General features: G+C 38.8%; 1 protein-coding gene across 1 annotated transcript in view; it reads left to right on the top strand.

The window, feature by feature from the left end:
• Positions 1-27,234, top strand: part of CFAP47 (cilia and flagella associated protein 47) — an 890,592-nt gene that overhangs the window by 8,757 nt on the left and 854,601 nt on the right. Inside the window, 1 exon segment of the mRNA XM_078146130.1 lies at positions 20,661-20,812. Within this exon segment, the coding sequence (XP_078002256.1) occupies positions 20,661-20,812 (152 nt within the window).

Below are 27,234 nucleotides of genomic sequence, written 5' to 3' on the forward strand. Positions count from 1 at the left end.
GTTTAGATGAACAACCTGTAGATTGGTCCATCGGCACATTTTTTCTTGGGTACTTATTTCAGATGGAAAAGGACTTGGGTTGATAATTAAGTAGGAGGAGGAGAGTAGATTGGAGCAGCAGGGGAAAATTGCACAATACTTTTAAAGATAATAAGCTTCTCCCTGAAACCTTCGAAGACTCGTCCTTTTACCATTAATATTGTCTGCTGAAGCGAAATGGCTGGGAGCTATGAACATCACAATCAGAATTGTGAATCACTCAAAGAATAATGAAGAGACACTTATTAGGTGTAAAGCTGCAGCATATTATGAACAATGAATTGCTCTTGGTGCAGTATAAAATACATCTTCAAAGAGAGGTATGACTGGAGAGGCAATCCTTTCCACCTTCTTCATTAACATATTATCTCACTCACCACAGCCATTCTTTTCAAACCTTTTCACTCCTCCTCAAACCTCCCATGGCTCTCTCACCCTCACCCTCTTAACTGAGAATCTTGCCTATTTTACTGAAGAAATTGGGCCATTTGTGGAGAGCTCCTTTTTCTCCTCTCTTTATCTCATATCACTTAGACGCCTTCTGCCACAATTTCCTCCTCCATCTCATCTCCCATGAAGAGGTGCCCCTTCTCTTTGCCAAAGCAAATCCTATCTGCAGACATGATCCCATTCCAGTAACTCCTCTATCATTCCCACTTTCTCATCTTTAATCTCTCCCTATCTACTGGCTCCTCTCCTACTCTTTACAAACATGCCCATGTCTCCCTAGTTTTCAAAAATCCCTCACTTGACACTTCTATAGCCAGCCTAGATCTCTTGAGTCCCAAATCCTTGGGGAAAGCAGTGCCTCCAAAACCACCAGTCTGGCTTCTAACCTAGGCCTACATTCCATGTTACCACCAGCAACAACTACTGACCAGTTGCTATTAGTAAGCAGATAGGCAAAGGAGCCCTAGAAGTGGCAGCATCCCTGAGACCACCATTTCTGATTCCTGGCTATTCTTCATAGCCGTCATCCAGGGAATCAACTCCTGTGGAGAGGGACCAGCCATATCTACCAACTGCCCATCAGTGGCCTGCCATACACAGGTTTCTAATGAAGCAGCAAGGTACCCTAAAGGAGAGACAGCAGGTGGCATATGTCAGGCAAGTGAAGCCACCAGTACACCTTTATCACTATCTCTCTCCTTATACCCTGATGGATACAGCCCAGGACTCTGAACAAAGGGGTCTTGGGAATAGCATTGCTTCTAGCTCAGTGCACTCAGACATTATCCAGGGAAGCAACCCTTGTGGAGATGCAGCCTGGCAACTGCTCCTGCAGATGCTATAGGCACAGCTACTAAAGCATAGAAAGGAAATTTCTTGCCACTAGTCCTTAGCACCATCAAATAGTTCATCATCAGAAACTGATATAATTTTCTTAGTGGAAATGACATTAAAGAAGAAATGTTAATGTCTGCTTTGCCACTATGTCCTGAGGATGATGGACCTTTTCCATCTTTCTTGCAATTGAATTTCACTTGTGTTATCTCCTCCATTAAAAGGTGAGCTTCTTGAGACTAAGACTCTTGTTTTTTATTTGTATTTCTAGTGCTTAGAACAATAATTTGCACATGCAAGTGTATTTCTAGTGCTTAGAACAATAATTTGCACATGCAAGTGCTTAATAAATTTTTTAGCCATTCATTTAAAACATTATTTAAATATTTAAAAAATAAAAAGTTCGTTGACCTTAGATTAAGAACCCTTGAATTATTTGAATTATTGGCAGTCATATAATGTCAGAAAATCAATATGAAGTCTTTCATCTATTTGTAATATTCATTAAACATTTAATTTCCAAATTCTCTCCCTCCTTTCCACCCATCCCCCATGCATTGAAAAGGCAAGCAGTAGGATATGAATTATACATGGGAAGTCATCTAAGACCTATTTCCATATTAACCATATTGCAAAACAAAATAAAAAAGCCAAAAACATAAAGTGAAAAAAAGTATGCTTCGACCTGTACTCAGAGTTCATCACTTCTCTCTTTGGAGCTGGATAGCATTTTTATCATGAAATTATCTTGAATTATCATCTTGATTAGAGTAGTTAAGTAAGATGAAGTGTTCTAATACATTGGGTAGACTCCCTGTGGAGGATTGGGATAATGTGGCAAGAGTCATAGAAGATGAGAAGGCATGTGGTCTTCAGGGTTGGAAGGAATACCTGTGGGCGAGATTATGGATACTCCATTGAAGTACTGATGTTTGGGGCACCTAATCCTTTCCCTAAAGACCCTTAGTTTCCTTATTTTTGGGGTTTTTTTGTTTGTTTTTTTTTTAGACAATTGGGGTTAACTTGCCTAGGGTCACACAGCTAGTAAGTGTTAGGTCTGAGACCCAATTTGAACTCAGGTTCTCCTGACTTGAGGGCTGCACTGCACCACCTAGCTGCCCCTCTTATCTTGAAATGAAGGGATTATTTATTCAGGTTCCTCCCAATGCTAATTCCTGTGGCCACCTTATCATATTGCATCTTTGCTCAAAAACATAAGAGTATTTCCTTACTGATAAATATGAAGACCAAATTGGTCTCTTTTCCTGGCTTTTAGGACTGATCTGGTTCCATCTTACATGTTTGGCCATATTTCCTGTTATACATGCATTCTGCTCAAGTCAGAAAAATCTCTTCCTGGAGCATGGCATGCTCATTCTAGTTTCCATGTCTTTCATCCTGTTTTCCCCATTGAATTCCTTTTCCATCACATCCAAATCTTATCTATCTACTTCAGTTCTTACCTTAGGTGGCACTAGTGGCAGATAGGTAGTACAGTGAATGGAATGTTGAACCTAGAAAAAGAGGATCTGAGTTCAAACCATATCTCAGACACTTAGCAGCTCTATGATGCTGGGCAGAGTCACTTAACCACTATCTAACTCAGTTTCCTTAACTGTAAAATGTGGATCATAAAAGCATATATTTCCTAAGGTTATTATAAGGATCAAATGAGATATTTGTAAAGTACTTTGTAAGCCTTAAAGGACTATATCAATGCTAGCTATTATTATTATTGCTTCTCCTATAACACCAACTTCTCAAGCCCAACTGCTTTCTTCTTTCTCTCTCTCTTTTTTTAAAATTACCTATTAGTTTGAGGACTCGTGATTAAGGGACTTTTTGGAGGTAGGAAAGGTAATCAAGCTTACCTATCTACTTTTCCCACTATTGGATAGCAAATACTTTCCAAATGGGCGATTTTGTGGTAAGCTAGAGGCCATACAAGGTAATTGAAGACAGCACATGCAGAAAACTTTTTTATATCTAATCATATTTGTTGAATGATATTAAATTACAAATGATCGGGAAGCTAAGAACAAGGTTAATGGTTCTTTCAGTGCTTTTCCAACCTTTGGGGTTCCCAGGTTCTATGCCAGCTCATGCCATGACCCAGCCACTGTGAAGCATGATGTGCAAGTCCATCTTATAGGATGATAGCAGATTCCTCCCTTAAGTTTAGAAAAAAGTTCTTTCTTTGACATAAGCAGACTGCTGTGTCTTATCAGTTTTTCCTCTTTCTAAAATGTGAGGTTTAGGGTCAGAGGACAAACTTTGACTTGGGAGCCCAAAGACAGTGAAGACAAAGCACTTACCTGAACGTTTAACAAAACTAAGGTGTTAAAAATCACCCAATATAAAGAGTATCTAATTCCACTAATAATACAGGAAATCCCAAAAGTCTTACTGTAGTCTTAATACGTTAAAAAAACCCCAACAACCAAACTTCATCTGATGCCTTTGCAAGGTCTATATGTCTGTATGAATCAATCAATCAATCAATTTATCTATCTGTCTGTCTGTCTGTCTATCTATCTATCTATCTATCCATCTATATTTTAGGTATTCCACATTGAACAGATTTTGGCTATAAAGCAGGTCCTTTTCTAGTGTTCTACATCAAAAAGAACTGTTATAGCAGGATAGAGAGTATTGGGAGGAAGAAAGAGAAAAAAAAGTCTTAAGGAAGACACTGGATGTTTCAACAGGAATGAATAAAGGCACATTTTACTTTTGCAGAAAGTTGTACATATGTAAAAAAGTGGAGACATAAACTCATGCACATATTATTATTATTTTTTGCTTAAAACAGATGTCCCTATTCTTATTTTTGGAAAATAAGTAAATTTTTTTTTGTAAATAATTGCTTCTTCTTGCATACAAATTTCCCCCCCTCCTTTCTAGGCAGATTATTTTAAACTGAGACAATTTCTCAGAAAGGAGAGGTATCAATTGTGTCCTTTTAATATATGGCACACTTTTGGCAGGTATCTTGTTAAAGCTTCATTTCCATTATCTCATTCATATGACCCTAAATTTGCGTTTTTATGAAGTCCAAAATTCTTAGCCTGAAATTCAAGGCCATGTGCAACCTTGCCTTACACTAACTGTTCAACCTTAAATTTCACTTTTATTCAGCATGAATCATTAGTGTCAGCCAGGCTGGCTTTCTCACTCCCTCTCAAGTATCCTTTGCTAATTCTTGCCTCCTCCACATCTTTGTTGGTGCAATCTTTGTCCTCACCTGGAATGCCATCCTCTTTTGTTTCCATCTACCTTCAAGACCTGGCTAAAGTTATATCTCCTTTATGAAGTTATACCTTCCTCAACATCCACCCTAAAGTGATTTCTTCCTCCAATATAGTAGTATATGATTATATGTGTAGATCACAACATTGCGGTATCTTGAAAGAGATAGAGTACTACATTATCTTGCTTATCTTCTGAAGAATCTGTACATTGGTCAAGAAGCAACAGTTAGAACCAAAATGATTGGTTTAAGATTGGGAAAGGAATATGACAAGGTTGTATATTGTCTCTTATTTATTTAACTTATATGAAGAATACATCATGCAAAATGTCAGGCTGGCTGAATTAAAAAGCTGGAATTAAGGTTGCCAGAAGAAATGTCAACAATCTCAGATATGCAGACGATACCACTCTGGTGGCAGAAAGTGAAGAAGGATTGAGAAGCCTCTTGACAAGGGTGAAAGAGGAGAGTATAAAAGCTGGCTTGGAGCTTTACATCAAAATAACTAAGGCCTTGGCGACTGGTCCCATGATTTCCTGGCAACAGAGGAAGAAGAATTGGAAGCAATGTCAGATTTTATATGCTTGGGGTAAAAGATCACTGAGGATGGTGATTGAAGCCATGAAATTAAAAGATGATCGCTCCTTGGAAGGAAAGCTATGGCAAATCTGGACAGCATATTAAAAAGTTGAGACTTCACCTTGCTGACAAAAGTAATGTGGTCAAGGTGATGGTTTTTCCAGTAGTAATGTGTGGCTGTGAGGGTTGTTGCTGTAAGGAAGGTTGAGTGCTACAGAATTGACACCTTTAAATTATGGTGCTGGTGAAGACTTTTGAGAGTCCCTTGGACCTTAAGAAAAAGAAACCAGTCAATACTTAAAGAAATTAACTGACTATTCATTGGAAGGACAAATACTGAAGCTGAAGCTTATGTACTTCAGCCAAATAATAAGAAGACGGGACTCATTGGAAAAGGCTCTTATGCTGGATAAGATTGAAAGCAAAAGGAGAAAGGGATGGAAGAGGATGAGGTGGATAGATATTGTCATGGAAACAAGGAGCTTGGACAGACTTCAGGAGATAGTGGAGGATAGAAGGGCCTGGTGTGCTATGATCAGTGGGGTCACAAAGAGTCAGACATGACTGAACAACAGCAAATATGATTAACTACTTTTTAAAGTTTTAAGGTGGGATTTTATTTGGCAAGATGTTTTGGAAAATGGGTTCTTACAGTCACAAATTCATAGAATCCTAGAGCTGAACTTCAAATCTTCAAAGGCAGCTGTGGTGTAGTGGAGAGAGTGTCGGATTTCAAGTCCGAGTGCCTGATCTGCCACGTTATAGTTGTGTGACTTTGGGTAAGTCATGTAATAATAGCGCACATTTATGTAGTACTTTAGTGTCTACAAAGAACTTTTCAGATGTTTTATTTTATCCTCACAATAACTCTGGGTGGTAGGTGCTATTATTATACTCATTTTACAGATATTATTATTATACTCTGTACAGATGAGGAAACTGAGGCAGATAGAGGTTAAATGACATGTTCAGGGATACACATCTAGTAAGTGTCTGAGGCCAGATTTGAAGTGGGTATTCCTGACACCAGGTCCAGTGCTGTATCCACTGCACAACCCAGCTGCTTCCAACCTCTTTGAGTCATAGTTTATTTGTAAAGTATGAATAATAATCCTTGTACTATTGACCTTATGAGATAGTTGCTAGGATAAAATACAATAATGTTCACTAAGCATATCCTTGTTGAATGTATTGGGAGGGGCCAAGTAGGCTAATAATAGGCCACATCTTTACCAGCTGACTGAAAGATATAGAGCAAGAAGATAATTGTTGATTATGGAACAGCATTTGATTCAGTAAAGGAAAAATGCCCCATTAAATTTTTTTTCTAATAAAATATCTCTCATCCATGCATCAGAATCATTCAATTCTTTAAGAGATAAATATACAAATATAAATATTCTGTTGTATAAATACACAACAGAAATAACCTTGTTCAATGACCCTTTGATCATAAATTCAATTCAATTAAGCATTTAATCAGCACCTAATACATGCTGGGTACTAAACCAGGTGGTAGGTGTATAGAGACAAAAAAATGAACATGTCCCTATCTTCAAGGAACTTACGCTAGAGGAAAGCAAAAGTATATACAAATAGGAGTATTTTTAAAGTACATATAGAGTAAACACAAAGTAGGGAAAAGGGAAGAACAGTGACAGTGGGAGAGCAGAAAAGGCCTCATATTGGAGGTGGTACTTGACCTGATCTTTGAAGGAAGCTAGGGTTTCTGAGAAAGGCAAGCTGGGTAGCTTTCCAGGTTTTGGGAAAAGACTTGATAGGCACAGAGGTGGGAGAGGGCATGTCAAATATGAGGAGTAGCAAGTAGGTCAGCTTAGCTGGCAGGCAGAGTGTGTGAGTGTGCCTGATTAATAACAAACAAGGCATCCTGAAACAGGGACATGTACGCTTGTTAAAGTTGTTCTTTATCAAGATGGAGGAAATCCAGCATGGATCACAGGTTGAAGAGGATGGAGAGGTCTTCCAGATAATCCTGTTTATGGATGATGATATGTTGGTTGCATCGAGTCCTGGAATAGCACAGAGCAATTCATGTAAGCCCCAAACACTGATTGCACAGAAGAGATTGATAATCACTCAAAATTTTTTTTTGCTTGACCACTCAAGTGTGAAAGATCAAGTGGACGAACAGTTTCCATTGTCCTGTTATTACATGCATTTACATGGACAATCCATAGATCTTGTATGTCTGGTACAGACAGTACAAATAGACAATGAGAAGGGACCACCGTTTAACAGGAGAAAGAATAGGTTGGATTGCTTTCATGAAGTTGCAAAGTTTTTTTTTTAATAACATCAAGCTTCTCCCACAAGTAAAGCCATCTCATTTTAATAGCAATATTTTAGTGGTGTTGCTCTTTGGCAACATGGAATATAGCAATCTCTGAAGAAATGAAAATGAATATTGCAATGGAGTGCAATGGAGAGGTACATGATGGGTGAAGCAGGCTGAAATGTGGTAAATGAGGAACTTCAAAGGTCACCCATCCATGCCTGTCCTATGCTACTCATCCATGTTTTCCCAAAGGTATATCATAGGAATCTATCTGATATACTAGACTACTTCTTTGATTTCTCTTGACAGCCAAAGAACACTCAGTCGTCCCTTACTCTCCATGTGGCCAGCCCATCTTCTCTTCATATCTCCCATTGCTAGTTAAGGTGGATGTACCTTCCACATCTTTATGTCTCTATATGGAAGTGTGACTGGAATGACAGTCAGATATCCTACAAGTTTTGAGAACTATTGACTCCTCATGTGCTGGTAGCCTCTTTTGTTCCATAAGATGACTGGACAACTGTATCAATGGTTCATACCTTCCCTCCTTGGACTAATCAAGTCTAGGGAACAATTTCCCTGCCTTTTTGGGGTGATGTGTAGGGGGAGGAGTAGCCTAGCATTCACGGAAGGAACACTGGTAGACATTGCTCCCAGGAGACCTGAAAATCCCAAAAGTCTTCTAGAGCAGTGTTGTCAAACTCTGGATCCCTATGGGCTGCATATTGACTTAGGAAACCACAAATTAAATTATCTATGTTTTAAAATTTATTATGTTAAACATTTCTCAATTTGTTTTAATTTGGTTCAGTCAAAGCACCCCTTAAGTTTGACATCTCTGTTCTAGGGGATGTCCTACCACCAAAATGGCTGTAGGGTCATAATGGGGCTACCTTAATCTCAGAGATACAAGAAGCTTGACATCGGCAGCCCTGGAAAAGGAAAAGAAAAAACTAAAATATAAAACAAACAACAACTCCCTCTTCCCAACAACAAGCAAAGTGATGTAATAGCCCCACTAAGAAGTTGCATGATATGGAGGGGAAGGAAGACCAGAATCCCAAGTCATACCTCTACCTTTCAAAAGCACCAATTTCCAGATTTAATGATTTTGTGATGTGTGATACCAAATCTTTCCATTTCACAATGGGCCTCCTGATATAAAGCAGTGATGTCACCATGGACATGAAGGACATAGTATCAATGATGACACTTTTGGAATAGTCTCTGATTTTCATCATGGTTCAGGATAGTTTGCAGTCAGGTAACAAAAAGGTCATTATGCTTTATTGAGGCTTGCACTACACTACCATCCTCTCAGTGTTCCTTGGCATACCAGCCAATGCTTCTCTTCTCTGGGAGTCCCATCAAGGCATCAGACAGCCAATGAAAATGCACAGAGTTGGCAGATAGATACTAAATCTCTGCACTTATAGAGGCCTCTGGTGAGGGGTTGCCCCTTTCTTTTATGAGGTGGGATTGATTTTGCCTCTCCTTCATTTGGAACTCAGAGTTATTTCCAAGTACAATTAAATATATTTACTCTAGTTACAAGAGATAAATAGGTTTATCTCTTCCATGTCATTAGAGAGAATACTGCTTATTGGTCCCCCAAGTCTTTTCAGGGAAGAAGTTGTTTCAACCATCTGAGAGCAAAGGATACTTGAACCCATTTATCAAAGATGTATATATATATTTGAGGGTGCAGGAATCTTGAGGCCTGGGTAACTTTGTGCCTTGATGGAATAAGGAAATTAGCCCATCCTTCTTGAGTATCTCTTCTTGTAGACTGGATTTGAGAAACTTTTGAAACAGAGAGCTCTCCCCATTTCCTAGGCGGCAACAATTCATTGTAAATATGACTTCTTAGAGATGGGACACTAGATACTGGTATTTGAGGTGAATGATGATGACAATATTGTTTGTCAGGGGCAAAGCACTTGCTCTGAGATGGAAGAAGAGGGTCATTTTGCCAGTTAGGAGAAGGTATGAGACTGTTAGGGCAAGCTGGGCACTCTTTTTTTTTTTTTTAGGCAATTGGGGTTAAGTGACTTGCCCACAGTCACACAGCTAGTAAGTGTCAAGTGTTTGGTCTGAGTCTAGATTTGAACTCAGGTCCTCCTGACCTCAGGGCCGGTGCTCTATCCACTGTGCCACCTAGCTGCCCCTTAGCTGGGCACTCTTGATTAGCATGGGAAGTTTGGTTGGGCAGAAATAGCTGCCTCAATCCTTAGTGAAGGGGATGACATAGTCTCCTACTTAGTAACAATGTGACATCACAACGCCCATGTCCAAATTGGCAACCTCTGCTACTCTTGTAAAAATATTATCTTGGTTATTTATTTCATCAGAGTCTCATGTGCCCCACAAACAACTGTGCAATAGAGCACACTGGCAAAATCCCTCCATTGGTCCTATTCCCCAAAGGGGAAAGTCTTCAGTTATCTAGTACTGTTCTCCCCATGTCCCACACGATTTGGTTAGACCCATGGCAATCACTCAGAAGTAACTACAGATGAAAATATTATTGACCCATGTCTCACATACAATAGCCATATTGCTGATAGCTTATCCCATTGGGAGGGTCCTTATGCTTGAACATAGCCCATGTTTATGAAGGGCACTAATATCTGAGGGAGTGAAATCTTGAATGTACCATTTCCATTTAACAATTGACTCAGCCTTTGTCATATCCTTCCTGTTACAGTTAGTCCACCAGTAAGCATTTATTAAGTGCTTACTATATGCCAGACCCTGTGTTAAGTGCTGGGGATTAAAAAAGAGGCAAAAAGACAGTTTTTGCCCTAAGGAGATCACAATCTGATGAAAACCAAACCAAGTTAAGTCAATAAGCATTTAGTAAGTGTTTATTATATCACTTGTCATTTGTACTAATTAATGGCTGGGGAAATGAAGAAAGGCAAAACTAGTCCTTGCCCTTGAGGGGCTCACATTCTGTTAGAGGAGATATCATGCAAACAAGTATGTAAGTAGTAGATATATACAGGGTAAATTGGAGATAATCTCAAAGGGAAAGCGCTACTATTGAGGGAGCCTGGGAAAAGCTTCTTATAGAGAGTGGGATTTTAGCTGAGACCTAAAGGAATTCAAGAGGTGGAGATGCAGAAAGTCAACATTCTAGGCTGAAGGACAGACAGCCTGTGAGAAAACAGAGTTGGAAGGTAGAGCTTCTTATGAAGGGAAGAGAAAAAAGGCCAATATCACAAGATCATAGCATGTGAAGTGTAATGAAGTCCCAGTTCTGACACCTGGGCCTATGAAGACCTGGCTTCTGAGGAATGCTGTTTTTCTGGTTTACCGGTGGTGCTGACTTCTTTAAGAGAGAGAATCAAAACTGAACTTCAGCATCTGTTAATCCAGGAGCCTAGGGATACCCTGAGGCACAGAGAAAGGAAATGAAGTATTTATGAGGAACAGAGGCCAATTTGGTTTAATCTAAGAGTGTGGAATAGTAATGTTCAATGATCCCAGAAAAATTAGGTTGGGACTATTGTATGGGGCTTTAAAAAACTAAACAGAAGCCTTTATATGTTATCCCACAGGAAATGGGAAGCCACTGGAGTTACTGTGTAGGAAATATCTTTCACACCTCCTAAGACCTGATTTTGTTTCGTATTTGGTATTGGATATCTTAATTAACTAAAGATTTCCACTTGGCCCTACCCACAGTAGCATGGAGATTTCCAAAAGGTACCTGTATGGGTACCTGTTTCAAAGAGTTTGTGATGCTCCTTCTTTTGGTAGTTTGATCTCCAAAGCTCCACATAGAATGTGGGATGCTCTGATAGACCCTTTGGAGGCCCTGTGATATGACAGTAGCTTGGTTTTTACTATCTGGGAGCCCCTTGTATCTAACTACTTTGGAGGCTTTAGGGATGTCTTAGGCTGATGTGGGGCTAATAGGTCCTTATTGCCCTGGTGCTGAGTGTTATGGTATAGTTTTACTGACACTCCCATAGGCTGTTGATCAATTGCTTCCTTATAAACCCCATATCTCAGGAGCCACATTCAAAGCTCCCTCCAGGAGAGGGCATGGTCCTTCCACCTAGCTATTTATGACTAACCCTCCTTTTAATAATTGTTAGATTGTGTATGAGTGCTTCATTATGTTCAGTTTTTGAATCTAAATTATCAGACTCACCCACATCAGGCCCAATGTCCAGTTCCCAGAGACTCAGGACATGAATTCTGGAGGTCTAGGTTTCAGCAGTCTAGATCTGTAATGGAGGGTGTTGGTCCAAGTAGGGAAATGAAGGATAGCAGCAGGAGGCAGATGCTAAGGTGGCGTGGTTGGACAATGGGGTATCTGGGTGTCCTTTAGCACACTTGACACTATTTTTATGGGATGATATCTCTATTAAATATATTCTCCTTTACTTGCCCTTGAAAGATATGTCTTCATATATATCTCTTTAAAATCAAAGTTGGCTGGTATGGTGCCTGTGCATACACATTACTCTCCTCAAACAACTCCTATTTTTCATATTCATTGGAATTTTTTCCCTTCACGTATTCATAATTTCATTCTTGAGATTCTTCCCTCCCTCCTGTAAAGTTAGCTTTAATCATTGGGATTCTATTTATCCTTTCTTTGAACTTTTTGAAATTCTGCCATCCCTAAAGCAAGGACGAATGTCAGAGTATGCCCAGCTTTCAGCTCTTCTGTATCACAAATTCAAGGAGAGGATGGATATTTTACTCCTGGGGAAGTCCTTGTCAATCTCTTTTAATATCCAGTGAGGTAATTTCTTCTTGTTAGCAGGTGCCCTTTGGATATTCCATTCAGAGGGCTCTCTATATGCCACTAGAAGAGCCTTTACCATAACATGTCATGGTGCTGTATCTAGTTATCTGATTGATCACTCTATCCTCTGCATATGTATTACCCTTCCTCACTTCTGCTACAGAGTGAGTTAGGTTGCCATTTTGATCAAATTTTGCCTTATGTCAAAATATTACAGGTCAGGGCTGACTGGCTAGTTTCACAGTTCAAGTTTCAGACTGGAATGAGACACTTATTATGAGACACATTGAGCAGGTAACAAAAGAAGATTTACTCAGCTGTAGAACGCAAAAAATATTCAGTAAGGATACAGTACTGGTTCAGGTAGGCATGGTCCTTCTTGTCTTCATACTAAAGTATGACTGATCATCAACATGTGGTGATTCAAATGCATGTGAAACATTCTCCAGGTGTGAAGGGCACTATTTCCTTCAGAATCCATGCCCCCAGTCCTTGGGGGAGTTAATCCAGCATCTTTGGAACTCTTGCCCTAGGGCCCAGCCCAGTTGGTTGGCAACTAAGTGAGGTTAAACTATGTCTTTTGGGCCACTATAGCTAGAGGCTGTCTATATATACCACATCTCATCCAGCTATCCATCTAGATTGTCTTGTTATTTGTTTACTGCCACACATGTACCCTCTCCCCTCTGTTCACCCTTCAGGTTAAGGTCTGTGTGTCTGCATCTCTTTTTCATTTTTATATTTGTATTGTCAGCTTTGGCACAGTGTTTGGAACAAAAACAAGGGGTGTGTGTGTGTGTGTATGTGTGTGTGTAGTTAAACAGGAAAACTAGCAAACTAGCTATTCCCTCTTTGATGGGACTCACTTTCATGTGAGCAGTTATTCTTTTCCATTTCTTTTCTTTAGCGAGCCCTTGAGGGGACTGCCTTTCCCTCAGTCGATGTCTCCATAACCTCTCATTAAGGAAGAGACAAGGTCTTCAGAGAAAAATTAAGGGAGTGAACTTGCCTGAGGATTCTGCCTCTGAGGAAAGTCCATCACCAAGGTCTTTTCTACCCTTTCCATCTGTTTACCCATGAATCAGACTTTTGTCAAAGGGAAAACCCTGTATTCAGCTTTTGCTTTGTTTTGGGAAGTTTCTATAATATGCCGATCCTTAAACTCATTTAGCTTGCGAAGCTTTAGCCAGTATTGAATCCTGGCAACTTAGAAAGAAAATTTGACCCTCTCTTTCTTTATTGCTCTCTTATATTTTGCTAGCTACTTATGACCCCTTCTTATCCTCCTCCCCTTCCAAGTCCCCATTTACAGATAATGAAGTGCTGAAGCCAGAGTACTTAGGATCAATAATTTTTTCCTATCCTGCAAATTTAAAACTAAAAAAAAAAAACCTAAACAAATAAATATGACCTTAAAGAACAGAAAAACTTTGGATTATTTACATACATCATCAGGTGGGAGAGAATGAAGGTTAAAAAAGGAAGCAAAATTTCACCATTTTCATGAGTTGTGGGGAGTGGGAGGGCAGAGTTCAGCACCATCAGACTCACATCTTAACTTCCTACTCAGACATTCTGGCTAATTGAAATGAACACAAGTGGCTTCACTTGTGGCTGCCTCAATGACTTCTCTGCCTAAGCATCTTGATTTGCCATTACTTGGATGGTTCCAGGACTTCTCACTCTCAGGCAAATATTTTCTTTATCAAGTCACTTCTTTCCAATCCTATGTCCACGTGCACGCTTCTCTCTCATGATAACCTGGCCTTGGGGGAGAGGAAACAAGGCTGTCTGTTTGAAGCTACTTCTCCCAGAAACTTACACAGAGTTGCTGCTAGAGACTTTCCTTTGCTTTGCTCAATGTTTGTGAGCTGAAGCTGGCAAGGGGGAACTTTTTTAAAGCCCTATTGGGGAAAATAAGAGGTTACAATAAGGGATGGAGCTATTGCTTGGGGCAAATGTAATAATGATTCTTGAAAACAGAGGGAATACAGAGCAGGTCCATTCTTATTACATATCCATTTTCTCTACCAAGGAAAAAGGCCTTTACAATTGAAATGATTGAAAATGAATAATGGGGAGTTGTTGATACCAAATGTAAGTAAGGAGAACATGAGAGAACCTAGCTGTCCTTGAGAAATTCAAACCATCTATGGCAGATAAACTACCCCCTTTGGTATTGAAAGAACAGGAAGATGTCATTGCTAAATCAGTGTAGATGGTATTTGAAAGATCATGGAAAATGGGAGAAGTACCACAGGAACATGGACAATCAGATATCCTGATTAACAGAGAAGAGAGAGAGAGAGAGAGAGAGAGAGAGAGAGAGAGAGAGAGAGAGAGAGAGAATGAGAGAGAGATTTTTTAAATCATAGGCCTACAAACAAAAGCTGGACTTTAGTTTCTAGGACAATTTTGGAATGAATCATTGAAGAGATGGTTAATGAACTTCTCTAACAAAGGAAGTTGTGATTACAAAGAGCCAGCATGACCCTCAATGTGGACAGATCATTCCAGGCTAACCTTATTTCCTTTCCTTTTTTGGTCACTAAACTGGTGCTATAGATATACAGTTTAGCAAAGCATTTGTTAAAGTATATTACAAAATATTTTTGCGGAAAAGGTAAATGTAGACTAGTTAATAACATCGTTAGATAGATTTGGAACTGATTGAATGGCCAGATTCAAAGAGCAGTTTATTGCTAATGGTTCATTGCCAACTCATCTGGTCTCAGTTGTTGTGCCCTATGGATGGGCACTTGCCTGAAAGCTGTTTAGCATTTTTTTTTGAATGATTCAAATGAAGATATAGATGGTGTGCACATCGAATTGACAAATGATACAAAAGCAAGGAAGAATAGTTAACCCACTGAATGCCCGTGAGGAGCCAAAAAGATCTTGGCGTATTAGAGCATTGATCTGAATCTAATTAGATGAAATTCAAAAGGAATAAAAGGAAAAAAAATACATTTAGTTAAGAAAATTAACTTTACAGCTGTAGTATGGGGTAGGCGCTTAGCATAGTTCCTAGCACATAACTGGGCACTTAATAAATGTTTATTGACTGACTAGACATGATTAGATATAGAGGTTGATAAAAGACCTAGGAGATGAGGTGGACTCAGTGTTCAATATGATTTTATACTGTGATGTGTCAACATAAAAAAAAAAACCTAACATAATTTAGGGTTGCATTAAGACAACCATAGCTTCCAGGAAAAAGGCAGTGATAACGTTTCTGTATTCTGCCCTCCTCAGAACAAGTTTGAAGCATTATGTTTAATTTTGACAGCCTCAGTTGGAAAAGAAAATTGACACAGCTCAAGAGTGCCCAGAGGAAGGCCACCAGGATAGTGAAGGTCCTTGAATCTATATCATTTAGGAATAGGTTGAAGGAACAGAGTATTTAGCTTGGATAAGAGAAGACTCAGAGCAAACATGGTAGCTGGGTCCAAATATTTGAAGGGTTATTAAATGGAAGAGAGATAACTTGTTCTGTTTGGCTTGAGAGGGCAAAATAAGAGTCAGTGAGTATAAACTGAAAAGAGGAAAATTTAGGGTCAATGTCAGGGAAAATCTCCTAGCAATTAGAACTATCCAAAAATGGAATGGCTTACCTCAGAGGAGGGTCAGTTCTTCCTTTTTGGAGGTCTTGAAACAGAGGTTGGATAAGGTCTTATTTCTATATTGTCTTAGAGATTCCTTTTGGCTCTTGAATTAAATGAACTCTGAGGTTCCTTTAAATTCTAAATTCTTTAATTCTATGAAATGCTTTGCTCAGGGCCAGACCTGTTAAATCTCCCCCTCTAAGGGTTCTCAGGCCCCTTGAGGAGTTTGGGAGTCTATTTTTCTCTGCTATTGACTCAAGCCAGACTCCCCCTCCCCCTCAGTTGTGTTCTATACATTTTGGGGAACCAGTACTAGTCATTTAATTACTTGGACAAATGGAATTTTATTTTTTTTGCTATTCAATAGTTGTGATGGTCTTTGCATAATTAACATTTGACAAGAAGAGAGTCAAAGCCCTGGGGCACCCCTTCTTTAAGGAATGGTGACCCAGGAAAGTAGCTTTCACACAAAAATTATTTTCCCTAGAGTAGAAATATTTAGGGGAGGCAGATATAATTTTGTCCAATATTCCCTACCTGAGGAAAGAATAGGCCAGTTTTATAGTTAAACTATCTTGCTCGCCTTTAAGCAGGAATTAAAGTCTCTCTTGGAGAGGGGTGAGAAAGATTCCAGAGATAGCTATGGATGATCACTGATCCTGAACTCACTCAGCATCTCTCCTTTTCACCCCACACTACTGGCAATGAGGTTTCATTAGCAGACCCAAGGACAGAATACAGGCTTGCATTAAAACCCATCTCTTGACCCTGTCCTCCCTCCCTCTTTCCAGTGCTGTAAAGACCCCAGCTTCAGGCTGTGGAAGTTTCCTTGAGTTTTGACAGCCAGCTTGGTCATAGCCCTTCAGAAGCAAGACCCTGCAAGGTGTTGGAAATACCTGGGAGCACCAACACTTCCAAACCACAAACTGAAAGTACCAACACTTCAAAACTCTGAACTGATGGTGCCCAGCCAGCGAACTAAGGAACAGAGGGAGTCATAGGGGTCACCAGGACAGAACACTGTGTGTGTAGGGAGCTATATGGGACTCACCCAAGTCTGAGGGAAGAGCACAATGCCTAGCTGGGGCCAGTTCTGACCCTCAAAAAACTCTTGGGGCAGAGATCTGGGCTAGTGAACAATGAATTTTCCAGTTTGGGAGGATACTGAGATTCTTTGAGATCCAGTGTCTAGGAAACCACAATCAGAAGGGAGGGAGTCAGGAAGTGAGTTATAAGGAAAATAAGAGAGAGAGAGAGAGAGAGAGAGAGAGAGAGAGAGGAAAGACTGAAAGTACCAAAGATTTAGGAAGAAAAAATCTCAAACACCTTGAACATAAACAAATACATCAACAGGAAAGCAGTAACAACAGAAGGGAATATGGCCTCCATGTTTAGTAAAAATGAGTTCAGGAATCTACAAAATGAAGGAAAATGGTCCAACACTTGATGAGATAGAGGACCCTGGGGAATTTGAGGAGAACAGGGAATCATAATAAGCCATTTTTGAGTTGTTTAAAAGAGAAATGCAAATTATGAGAGCAGAATTTATGTCTTGTACAGCAAAAATAATGACCAGAAAAGATATTATGAAGGTAGAATCAATAGGACTTCACAGATTAGTTATGGAGAATGACAGAGAGTGAGGGGTCAAGGATGATGCCTGGGTTGTAAGCCTAGGGGACTGGGAGGATGGTGGTGCCCTTGACAGAAATGGGTAAGTTTGGAAAATGGGGAATACATGGGATGAAAGATACCAAGTTTAATTTTAGAGATGTTGAGTTTAAGATGTCTACTGGACATTTAGTTTGAGATGTCTGATAGGCAGTAAGGGATGGGAGAATGGAAATCAACAGAAAGGTTAGGGCTGGATAAGTAGGTTTGAAAATCATCACCATAGAGGTGGTAATTGAATCCCTAAGAGCTAATGAGATCACTGAGTGAAACAGTATATAGAGAGAAGAGAAGTGAGTCTTAGACAGAGATCTGTAGGACATCTATGGTTAGTGGGTATATCCTGGATGAAGATCTAGCAAAGGAGATTGAGGAGGAGGGATTAAATAGATAGGAGAAGGATCAGGAGAGAATAATGTGCTAGAAAACCTAGAGACAAAAGAATATCTAACAGGAGAGAATGATCAACAGTAATAAAAGCTGCAAAGAGGTCAATAAGGATGAGAATTAAGGACGGCTAGGTGGCTCAGTGGATAGAGCTCTGGCCTTGGAGTTAGGAGGACCTGAGTTCAAATGTGGCCTCAGACACTTGACACTTAATAGCTTTGTGACCCTGGACAAGTCACTTAACCATGATTGCTTCGCAAAAAGAAAAAAAGGAAGAGAATTGAGAAAAGGCCATTGGATTTAGCAATTAAGAGATCATTGTTAATTTTGGAGAAAGCAATTTTGGTTGAGCTTGATTATAAAGAGTTAAGAAGAGAGTAAGAGGAGAGGAAGTGGAGGTGCTTATCTTAGATGGACTTCTCAGGGAGTTTAATCACAAAAAACAGAGGAGATATGGGATGACAGTGGGGATGGAGAGATCAAGTGAAGATTTTTTGAGTAGGGGAGAAGCATAAGCATATTTACAAGTAGTAGGGAAGTAACCAGTAAACAGGGAGAAATTGAAGGTAAGCAAGAGAGTGAAGATGATAGAGGTGGCAGTCTGCTGGAGGAGACATGATAGAATGGGATCATTTGTGCAGATAGAGGGGTTTGCCTTCAAGGAGAAAGGGCAGTTCTTTGTGTGAGATAGAGGTCAAGGAGGATATAGTAGCAGAAGGTTTCTGAGTGATATGAGTTGAGGAGGAGAGAAAAAGGAATGAATGGCCTCTTTTTTTTTTTTCAGTAAAATGTGAAGCAAGATTCTCAGCTGATATGGTGGGGTGGGGAGGGGTGGCTACAGGAGATTTGAGGAGATATGAAGAAATTTGAAAGAGGCACTGTGGTGAGTGGGACAGTGAATTGATTAGGGAGGTGTAGAAGGATTACCTGGTAGCAGTGAGAGTCCAGTTAAGTTTATGTAATATTAATTTGTAGTGGACCCAATTAGAATGGTTGTGTACTTTTTGGCAGTAGATGGTGGGAGTGATCTAAGGCTAAAGCCTGGAAAGGTGCAATTGGCGATATGTTGAAGGGACTAGGGGGGAACTCAAGAGAAGAAGGCAGTGTAGAGTCAAACTGGTTCACCATAAGTCTGGAAGAAGCTCTGGAAAAGTTTCCTTTTTCCAAATCTTTGTACCCTACTTCCTCTTCCTCCCCATTACTGTTTACTATCTAGTACCTGTTTCTTCATTATGATAAAGTTTTTCCTTTATATTGATTGTGCTTTTTTCACATAAATTCTGTGGTTTAGCCAGAAAACTGTGCAGTTTATGATTGTCTGTTAGTGGAGTACAGGGAAGATTAATGGGAAAGCCAGTGGCTCTTTAATTTTTTAAATTAATTTATTTTGAATTATCAACAATCACTTCCATAAGTTTTTAAGTTTTAAGTTTTTCTCCCCCTCCCTCCTGACTCCCTTCCCAAGATGGCACACAATCTGATATGTGCTATACACATACATTCCTATTAAACATATTTTCATGTTAGTGATGTTGTAGGTAAGAATTAGAACCAATAGGAGGAACCACCAGAAAGAGGAAACAAAACACAACAGAAGAAAAAAAATAACAAATAGTATACTTTGATCTGTATTCAAATTCAATAGTTCTTTCTTCTTTGTGGATAGCATTTTCCATCATGAGGCCTGTGGAGATGTGTTAGATCCTTGTATTACTGAGAAGGGTTAAGTCTATCAATATTAGTCATCGTACAACGTGGCTGTTATTGTGTACAATATTCTCCTGGTTCTGCTTACTTCACTCAGCATCAGACCGTACAGGTCTTTCCAGTTTTTTCTGAAGTCAGCCTGTTCATAATTTCTTATAGCACAATAGTATTCCATTACATTCATATACCACAACTTGTTCAGCCATTCCCCAATTGATGGGCATCCTCTCAATTTCCAATTCTTTGCCACCAGTGGCTCTTTAACCAGAATTTCACCAGTTGGGAAGTTTCCTTTCTAGTCTGGAGGTTAGAGTCCACCCTTGAGACTTGAAGGGATGTTTTTATTTTGTTAATAATTTATACATTTTTATACACCTTCAAAAATTCAGAACTTTAAACCAAATCTTCAGCTTTCCTTTTTTGCTTGTGGACTAAAGAGAATCACAGGCAAGCTGCAGGTGTTTATGACCAAGTACTATTGCATCCCAACTGTGAAAAAAAAAAGAAGCAGGAGTGGATGGGAATGGAGGGCAGAGACAGTGGTCTGAGAGGATTGGTCTACTCCTGCTCCTGGAAAGATTAAGTTAGGGTGGCAAATATACTCCTTGACCCACTGCCACCTGTTGGCATCTTAGAAACAAACTTAACAATAGAAACCACTTTAAAAATGTGGAATACTAAATTTTCATTTAAGATTGAGCAACACTTTTGAGTGTATTTTTCTTCTGTTTTGTTGGTGGAATCCTTGTCAGTTCTCTAAGTATTCAGTGGTCTGGCTGCACTTTGTGAGCACTCAAAATACTCAGTTACTGACTAAGTTTGTCAAATTCAATTATGTTTTGCTCATGTCTAATGCCTAGGATTGGAGAAGGACAGGATCAAGCTTTCTTTGGGACAGGAGGAAGGGGAGTGGTACTCATCTAATAAACTTTTTTAGGCAGAAATATACACAAAAATTCAATTGAGCTATGATGACAGGATTTCTTTGTACATTCTTTTAGTAAAGAATTTAGTTGTGATTTGTTATAATTTCATTATAATTTGAATTATCTTTTTTTTTTTTAACTGCAGTTCAAGTTGGACAGGAACACTAAAGAAATAGCAATTGCTACTGGACTTCATGTGACAGCCACTGTAACTTATCAGCCTATTAAAGAAGAAGACAGTTTTGACAAAATATATATTTTAGTAGGAAGAAGAAAAATAATAATTCCACTGATTGGGTATGTCATCTACATATTTTGATGCTGATATTCTCATAACTCTCCAAAGAAAAATGCAATCTCTAAGTAACATTTGCCTTTTTTTTAATTTAAAAACTCATTTTAACTTTATTTTCATCGTAGCTTAACTAAAGGGACACACTTTTAGAATATTTTGATGATCCTTAAGATTGATGTGTGGGAAATTTTTGCCCATATTTTGAAAAAAATTGGCCTTTTATTGTTACTATATTAAGTTTCAGTCAAAAAAAGATATTCTTTTATCTTGCTCCATGGAGCACTCTCATTAAAAATAATCTATTATTTAGAGTGTATCTTTGTAGTCCAGCTAATATTTTATTTAATTTGAAAAGCAGCATAATGGATCCACTTAACTCTTTTGTAAATAATGGAGAAGGTACATCGAATTTTAGAAGAGCAGTGAAAATGCTGTTATTCTGAGGCTACATGAAATGCGTGGGTATCTAAGTATGGTAAACTGAGTGACTGTCTTGGAACTATTGCTTAAGTATTAGATATTTGTCTAGGTAGTTACACTTTCATTTTAAAGGAGAAAATTAGATTTTATATTTAATCTTAAATTTACTGTTGAAGCTAGGTGGTCATGCTTTTTGGAGCAATCTTTTCACTTTCTTCTCTGAAAGTAACCTTCCAAGCCTCATGATGGCATAGAATTTTGGTTCTTGAAGACTACGCCAGTAGAGTCCAAGCTCTGGAAGGTTCCAGTGACCAGTCCATGGGCTGTCCACTAGGTGATTAGTCCTTTGGTTGTGGTTATTCCAACTGAGGGAACAGGAAATAGCCCTTGGTGATTCATACTTCTGTAATAAGGTTAGTGAAGAGGAAAAAAGCGACTGGAAGTTCCAAGAATCAGTTTTTAGACCCTCTATGTACACTAATCTGGTATTCTAAGGATGAGATTCTTACCATTGGTCAACAAAGTGATATATTACTGGAAGAATTGGATCTTACTAACATTTACATTCGTTCTCTAAATGAAACAAGAGACATAAGGAAGTTGAGGATAAATGAAATGATGGTTCATAGGTTCTCCTTAGGGGGAAAAAGGAATTGGTTGAGTTGGTTTTATCTTTGTGGTACAAAAGAATGTTGAATCACAGTCCTCAAGTTCTAATTACAGCTCCGTCACTCCCTGTGTGACCTATGGCAAGTCACTTAAGCTCCGTGAATTAGAGTTTCCTATGGAATGAAGGGATTGGAATAGATGACCTCTGAAGTACTTTACAGCTCTAGATCTATGATCCTATAATCTTATGCCTAAAGGCAGCAAGAAAGATCATTTCATTGGACACTTGTTTATCTCACAGTGTATAGAACAAAAAAGGCTCCTAAGATAATTACAGTTTATCTGCTCTGATTAATTGCAGAGGATAGCCAAGTGGAGAAATGCTACAAAGAATGTGACAAACTTTTCTAAACCATATTATCATATGCATTGATTCTTGGTAGACTCAATGTTAAGATGGACACAGGGAAAGATAGTGAAAAGTACTTTGGAAAATATAGTTCAAGATTAAGAAATGAAAAGACACCAAAGGCTTCTGTGCTATCACTTGGAAATCTTGAGCTTGCATATTGTGAATACTTTAAAAAGAAGAATTGGAAATTATGGATATGGCAAACATCGAACAATAATGTCCTACAAAATGTTGACTACATCTTAATAGGCAGAAGTAATTGGTTATTTGTATGGGAAAAGTTTTGAAATTGGCTGTCAGCATGCAGTCTAACCACTGAGAGAACAAAGGGCGAAATCTAACATCAAGTTGAAAGAAAGGATAAAGAGGAGAGGATACTGAGTATAGTCCTAATATGACCTATTCATACAAGGCATTTTCATCAAAAATGGAAAATGGGTGTGAAAAGCATCATAAGGGCCAGGTTGACCGGACCAGAGATGGTGTGAAAAACAGTAATCAATCAGGAAGTATTTCCTAAATGCCTATTATGTGCCTTCACTGGACTAGGTGCTATAGTCACAAGCAAAAGAATCAAAAAGTCTCTAATTTCAAGGAGCTTATGTTTAAGTGAATAAATGGAATTCTGGAAAGATAAGTTGTAATCATTTTGTGAAGGGTTTTTGGGGCCAAACAGAGAAGTATTTGATCCTAGAGGTAATGGTGGTCTTGAGCTCATTCCATGTGAAGATCAGTTGAAATAACTTGGGTTGTTTCACTTAGAGAAAAATCAAGGGAAGCATAGTAGGTATGTTCATGCATTTGAAGGGTGGAAGAGGGATTCAACTTGTTCTGTCAAATTCCAGAGAGCAGAACTAAGCAATGAATGAGTGAAGTTGCAAAGAGGCAAATTTAGGTTTGTGAACAAAAAAACAACAACTTTCTAACAATCAGAGCTGTTAAAAATTGGAATGGGCCACTTCAAAAGTTCTGGATTTCCCCTTTGTGGAGGTCTTTGGTCAAAAGCTGAATGATCAGTTGCTGGAAATATTTTCATGGGGAATCCTTTTGGGTATGAGTTGGACCGGGTTGCCACTGACGTCCCAATTCCCAAATTTCTATGATTCTGTAATAGGGAGCAATGTAATGTAATAAGAAGGCATTGATTAGGGGAGTGACATCACCAGACTTGCTTATTAGGAATTCACTTTGGCAATTATGTGGGCTGGAAGGGGCAGAGACTTGAGGAAGAGAGGGCAATGAGGAGTCTATTGTAATGGTGCGGGTGAAAGGAGATGAGGGCCTGAATGAGGGTAATGGCCCTGTGAGCAGGGAGAAGGAAATGCATGTAAGAGATATTTTCTGGTGGAACTGGCAAGACTTGGCAACTGACTGGAAATGTGCTTTGAGGGAGGGTAAGTAACCAGTGATGACACTTAAAGGTCATGAATCAGAAGAGCTGAAAGGGTGGTTTTGCCTTTGAAAGAAATACAAAAAATGACATTTGACTTAGTGAGCAGAAAATTCATCTCTGACATTTACTAGCTGCGTGGCTGTAGGCAAGTCACTTAATCTCTCTGAGGCTCAGGCAACTCTCTAAGACTCATCTTGCTCAGTTAAGCATAAAGGCTATGAGAGTTCCATACCTGTAAAAGCATAGCTCCCTGAAGTATCCCCATTTTTCTTTGTCTATGTGACAATGATTGGACAAAAAAAATTCATATCATTGTTTGAAAAAACCATGATGTAGAGTAAAAGTGCGTATCATTTTGAAAAAAAAACTCTTCTCTGAAAGCATTTCCTTATACTATATGTTAAGTTCACATGAGATGGCTTGATAGATGTTTACAAAGAAATAACTTTGTTCAACAGTCCTCTAACATCAATTGAGGCATAATTCAACATGCTCACTAATGGTGTTTGCTATTGTCATAGAGGATGTCTTGGGTAGAGTCCGAATGGAAAAGAGAGAAATGGTGAAGTCCTTTGGGACTTGGCTAATAACCTTGTGTTGATTCTACTTAGCTTTAGAATACTACAAGACTTCCTTAATTAGAGTCTTGGCCATTTGAACTCAATTTAACAGTCCTCACAGGAAACAACCACCAACACAACAGGAGGAAAAATGCTGTTATCCGTGAAGTGAGAAGGATAGCCCATTGAGTTAGCTGAAATATCTTGAATTGGCAGTGCAGATAGACAACGAGCTGGTCCCAGAATTGAACAGAAGGAAGAGAGCAGACTAAATTGCTTTTGAAAAAAAAATAATGCTTTACTTATTTATTTTCCCTTTTCCTTCTCCTTCTTTAAATTTTTTTTTTATCATGAAGGATTGCTATCTGGGAGGGTTTGGGGGGGGAGACTACAATAAGAAATATGCCAATTTTTAATGATCCCAGGTTTCCCTGACAAAAACTGCTTTATTAACACCAATATTTTCTCAGTTTGTACATATGGGTTGACCTCCACAGCTGGACAGTGATTTGGGTTCATAGTTGAACATCAGGAAGCGAATGAACTGGATTGTCTTTAGGAAATTGCAGAGTTCCTTTAATAGCCTCAAGTTTCCCCATGGAAACAAGGCTTATCTTTTAAATATTAATATTCTACCTACATGCTACATGACAGAGACAAAGAATATCTGTGAATTATAAATGAACTTCAAACAGAGAGTATTGGGGAGGCACGTGGTATGTCTTTACAGGCTGCAACATAAAATTTATGAAAACCTTAGAAGAACAGGAGTAAAATGTTGTTATTTGTCCGTTGTTCTCAAAGAAGGCCAATAAAATCATGGGGCCTGGGGGTGTATCTTGACTTGCACATGAATTGGATTTAAGTGAGGCAGAGTTCTGCAAAGCCATCAGACTCACTCTCTCCTCCAAAGTCATTGGAGTCCAGTGGTGAGACAAAAGTCAAGACGACTGACGATGTCCCAAAAGTAAAAGATACCTTCAAGCCAATGTAGGATAAGCAGAGAAGATGGGCAGGCGAGTGTGAGGGATGACAGATAGATAGCCAGAGTGCTCTACTTTTACCCTTGAAATAATTCAAGACAGAAAGGCCATTGGCAAACTTATGGGAAGACCTGGACAAGAGTTACACAAGGAAGGTCAGACCTGAATGGATTGCTCTCTGCCTTGTTGGAAGGAACTCCTAAACTGATGGAATCACAGATCCATTTATTTGAGTTATTTGATTATTCTCCTGGTATTGATGTATGGCTCCAAATCACATAATGCCATAATCTCTGAGAAATAAAAAATGCAGGTAACCCAAAAGACAATGGAGTGATTGATGACAGGCATAAATAGGCAAGTCACATTATGTGTTTGTGTAAAGGAAGTTGCATTAAAGGTATAATTAAGAACTGTATGATCAGAAAAGGAGATAGATTAACCATGTAGCAAAGTGAAAGTAAAAAAGTAAAAAAAAATAAAAAAGTAAAAGAAATACAAGTAATAAACACTTAGTACATGTCAGTTGAATTAAATATGGACACAATCTGGATGCTCAAATGGTTTCATGGAATTTGGTTGCCTTCCTTTTGGAGCCAAAAGAACTACAATGATGTGCATACATTTCTTAGAGTAGGGCCTCCTGTGCGGGCCTCCTGTGCATTGGGAAAATTCTCTGTGGAGGATTTATGGGAGGAGTCATACAAGGTGGAAAGCTACACAGAATTTACATTCGGTTAATTTTTCTAGTTATTACACCCAATTTTATATTTGTCAACTTAATTAAAAAATACTTCCTGTATTTTTCCAGCTACATAAATTAGATTTTAATACTTTATAACTCATTTCTTTCACATGCCAAATTGATTAGAATTGCTGATTTGGCTAATTGTTTAATTATACTGTATTAGAACCAAATAATTGAAATATGAATGGAACCAAAGAGTCTACTATACTAATCACCCAGCCTTAGTTTATTAGTTTAATGCAATTAAAAGTAAACCTTTTTATTAGTATGTGGTTATATTTCATTCACAGACATTCATATTTTGGGCCTTTTAATGTATTGATGCTAAATATAAATCAACAAACTAAAGACTTTTTAGCTCTTAAGGGGCACAGATGAATCTGTAGTAATCATTTGCACATCGTGGGAGTTAGGGGAGCTGTGTCCATGTGATCTGGAAAATCCTCGTAAAATTTTTTGGCCCACCTTTCATACCAGAGAAGTCTGAATTTTTTCTTTTTCTTTTATGGGATGTTTACAGGACCCTATAGTAAAATTTGTGTTATGTATTTCTGAGTTTCTAAACTTTTTTTCTGTGTTGTCAGCTGGCCTTTGCATGTCATTTGCACCTTTCACAAAACTCCCCCCAAATTCCCATTTAATTTCTTATGCAGACCTGCGATATATTGAAACTGTGAAGGGGAAGGTCATGATGGAGAAGGGATAGCTGTATCCTTATAAAGATTGTGCTCTTTAAATGATCCATATTTCAAAGCTACAAGTAAAAACCATTCGTTTTTAGGGTTGGTCAGGAACAAGGGAGAAAAATGTGCATCCAGTGAAAATGAAGCTTATTCCAGACAACAGATACAGTTCCACATGGCAACCTCCTCTATCCCCCGGAAAAAGGCAGATAAATGCCTATGTTTGTGGACGTGTCTGTCTTGAGCTCTTTTCTCTTCTGTCTTCGCTGCCTCACAGGTGGCTTAATTAGCTTCCATGAATTTAAATGTTACCTCTATACACATAACTACCAGATTTTTGTATCCAGAGTTAATCTCTCCTGAGCTCTAGTTCCATATCACCAAGGTTACAACCTCTGTATTATCCTCAACTTCTCATTCTTACCCCACATATGCAGACAGTTGCTAAGTCTTGTTTTTACTTCCACAAGATCAATCACCTCCTTACCCTTCTCTCCTCCTACACAGCTACTACCATAGAACTGGGCCTTATCACATTTCTCCTGGACTTTTGCAGTCAGTGTCCTCCTAATTGATCTCTCTGCTCCAACTTGCCCACTCTAATCTGTATTTAGAC

Source organism: Phascolarctos cinereus, unplaced genomic scaffold (genome assembly GCF_003287225.1).
Source record: "Phascolarctos cinereus isolate Bilbo 61053 unplaced genomic scaffold, phaCin_HiC Scaffold_726;HRSCAF=1367, whole genome shotgun sequence".
NCBI classification, from domain to species: domain Eukaryota; kingdom Metazoa; phylum Chordata; class Mammalia; order Diprotodontia; family Phascolarctidae; genus Phascolarctos; species Phascolarctos cinereus.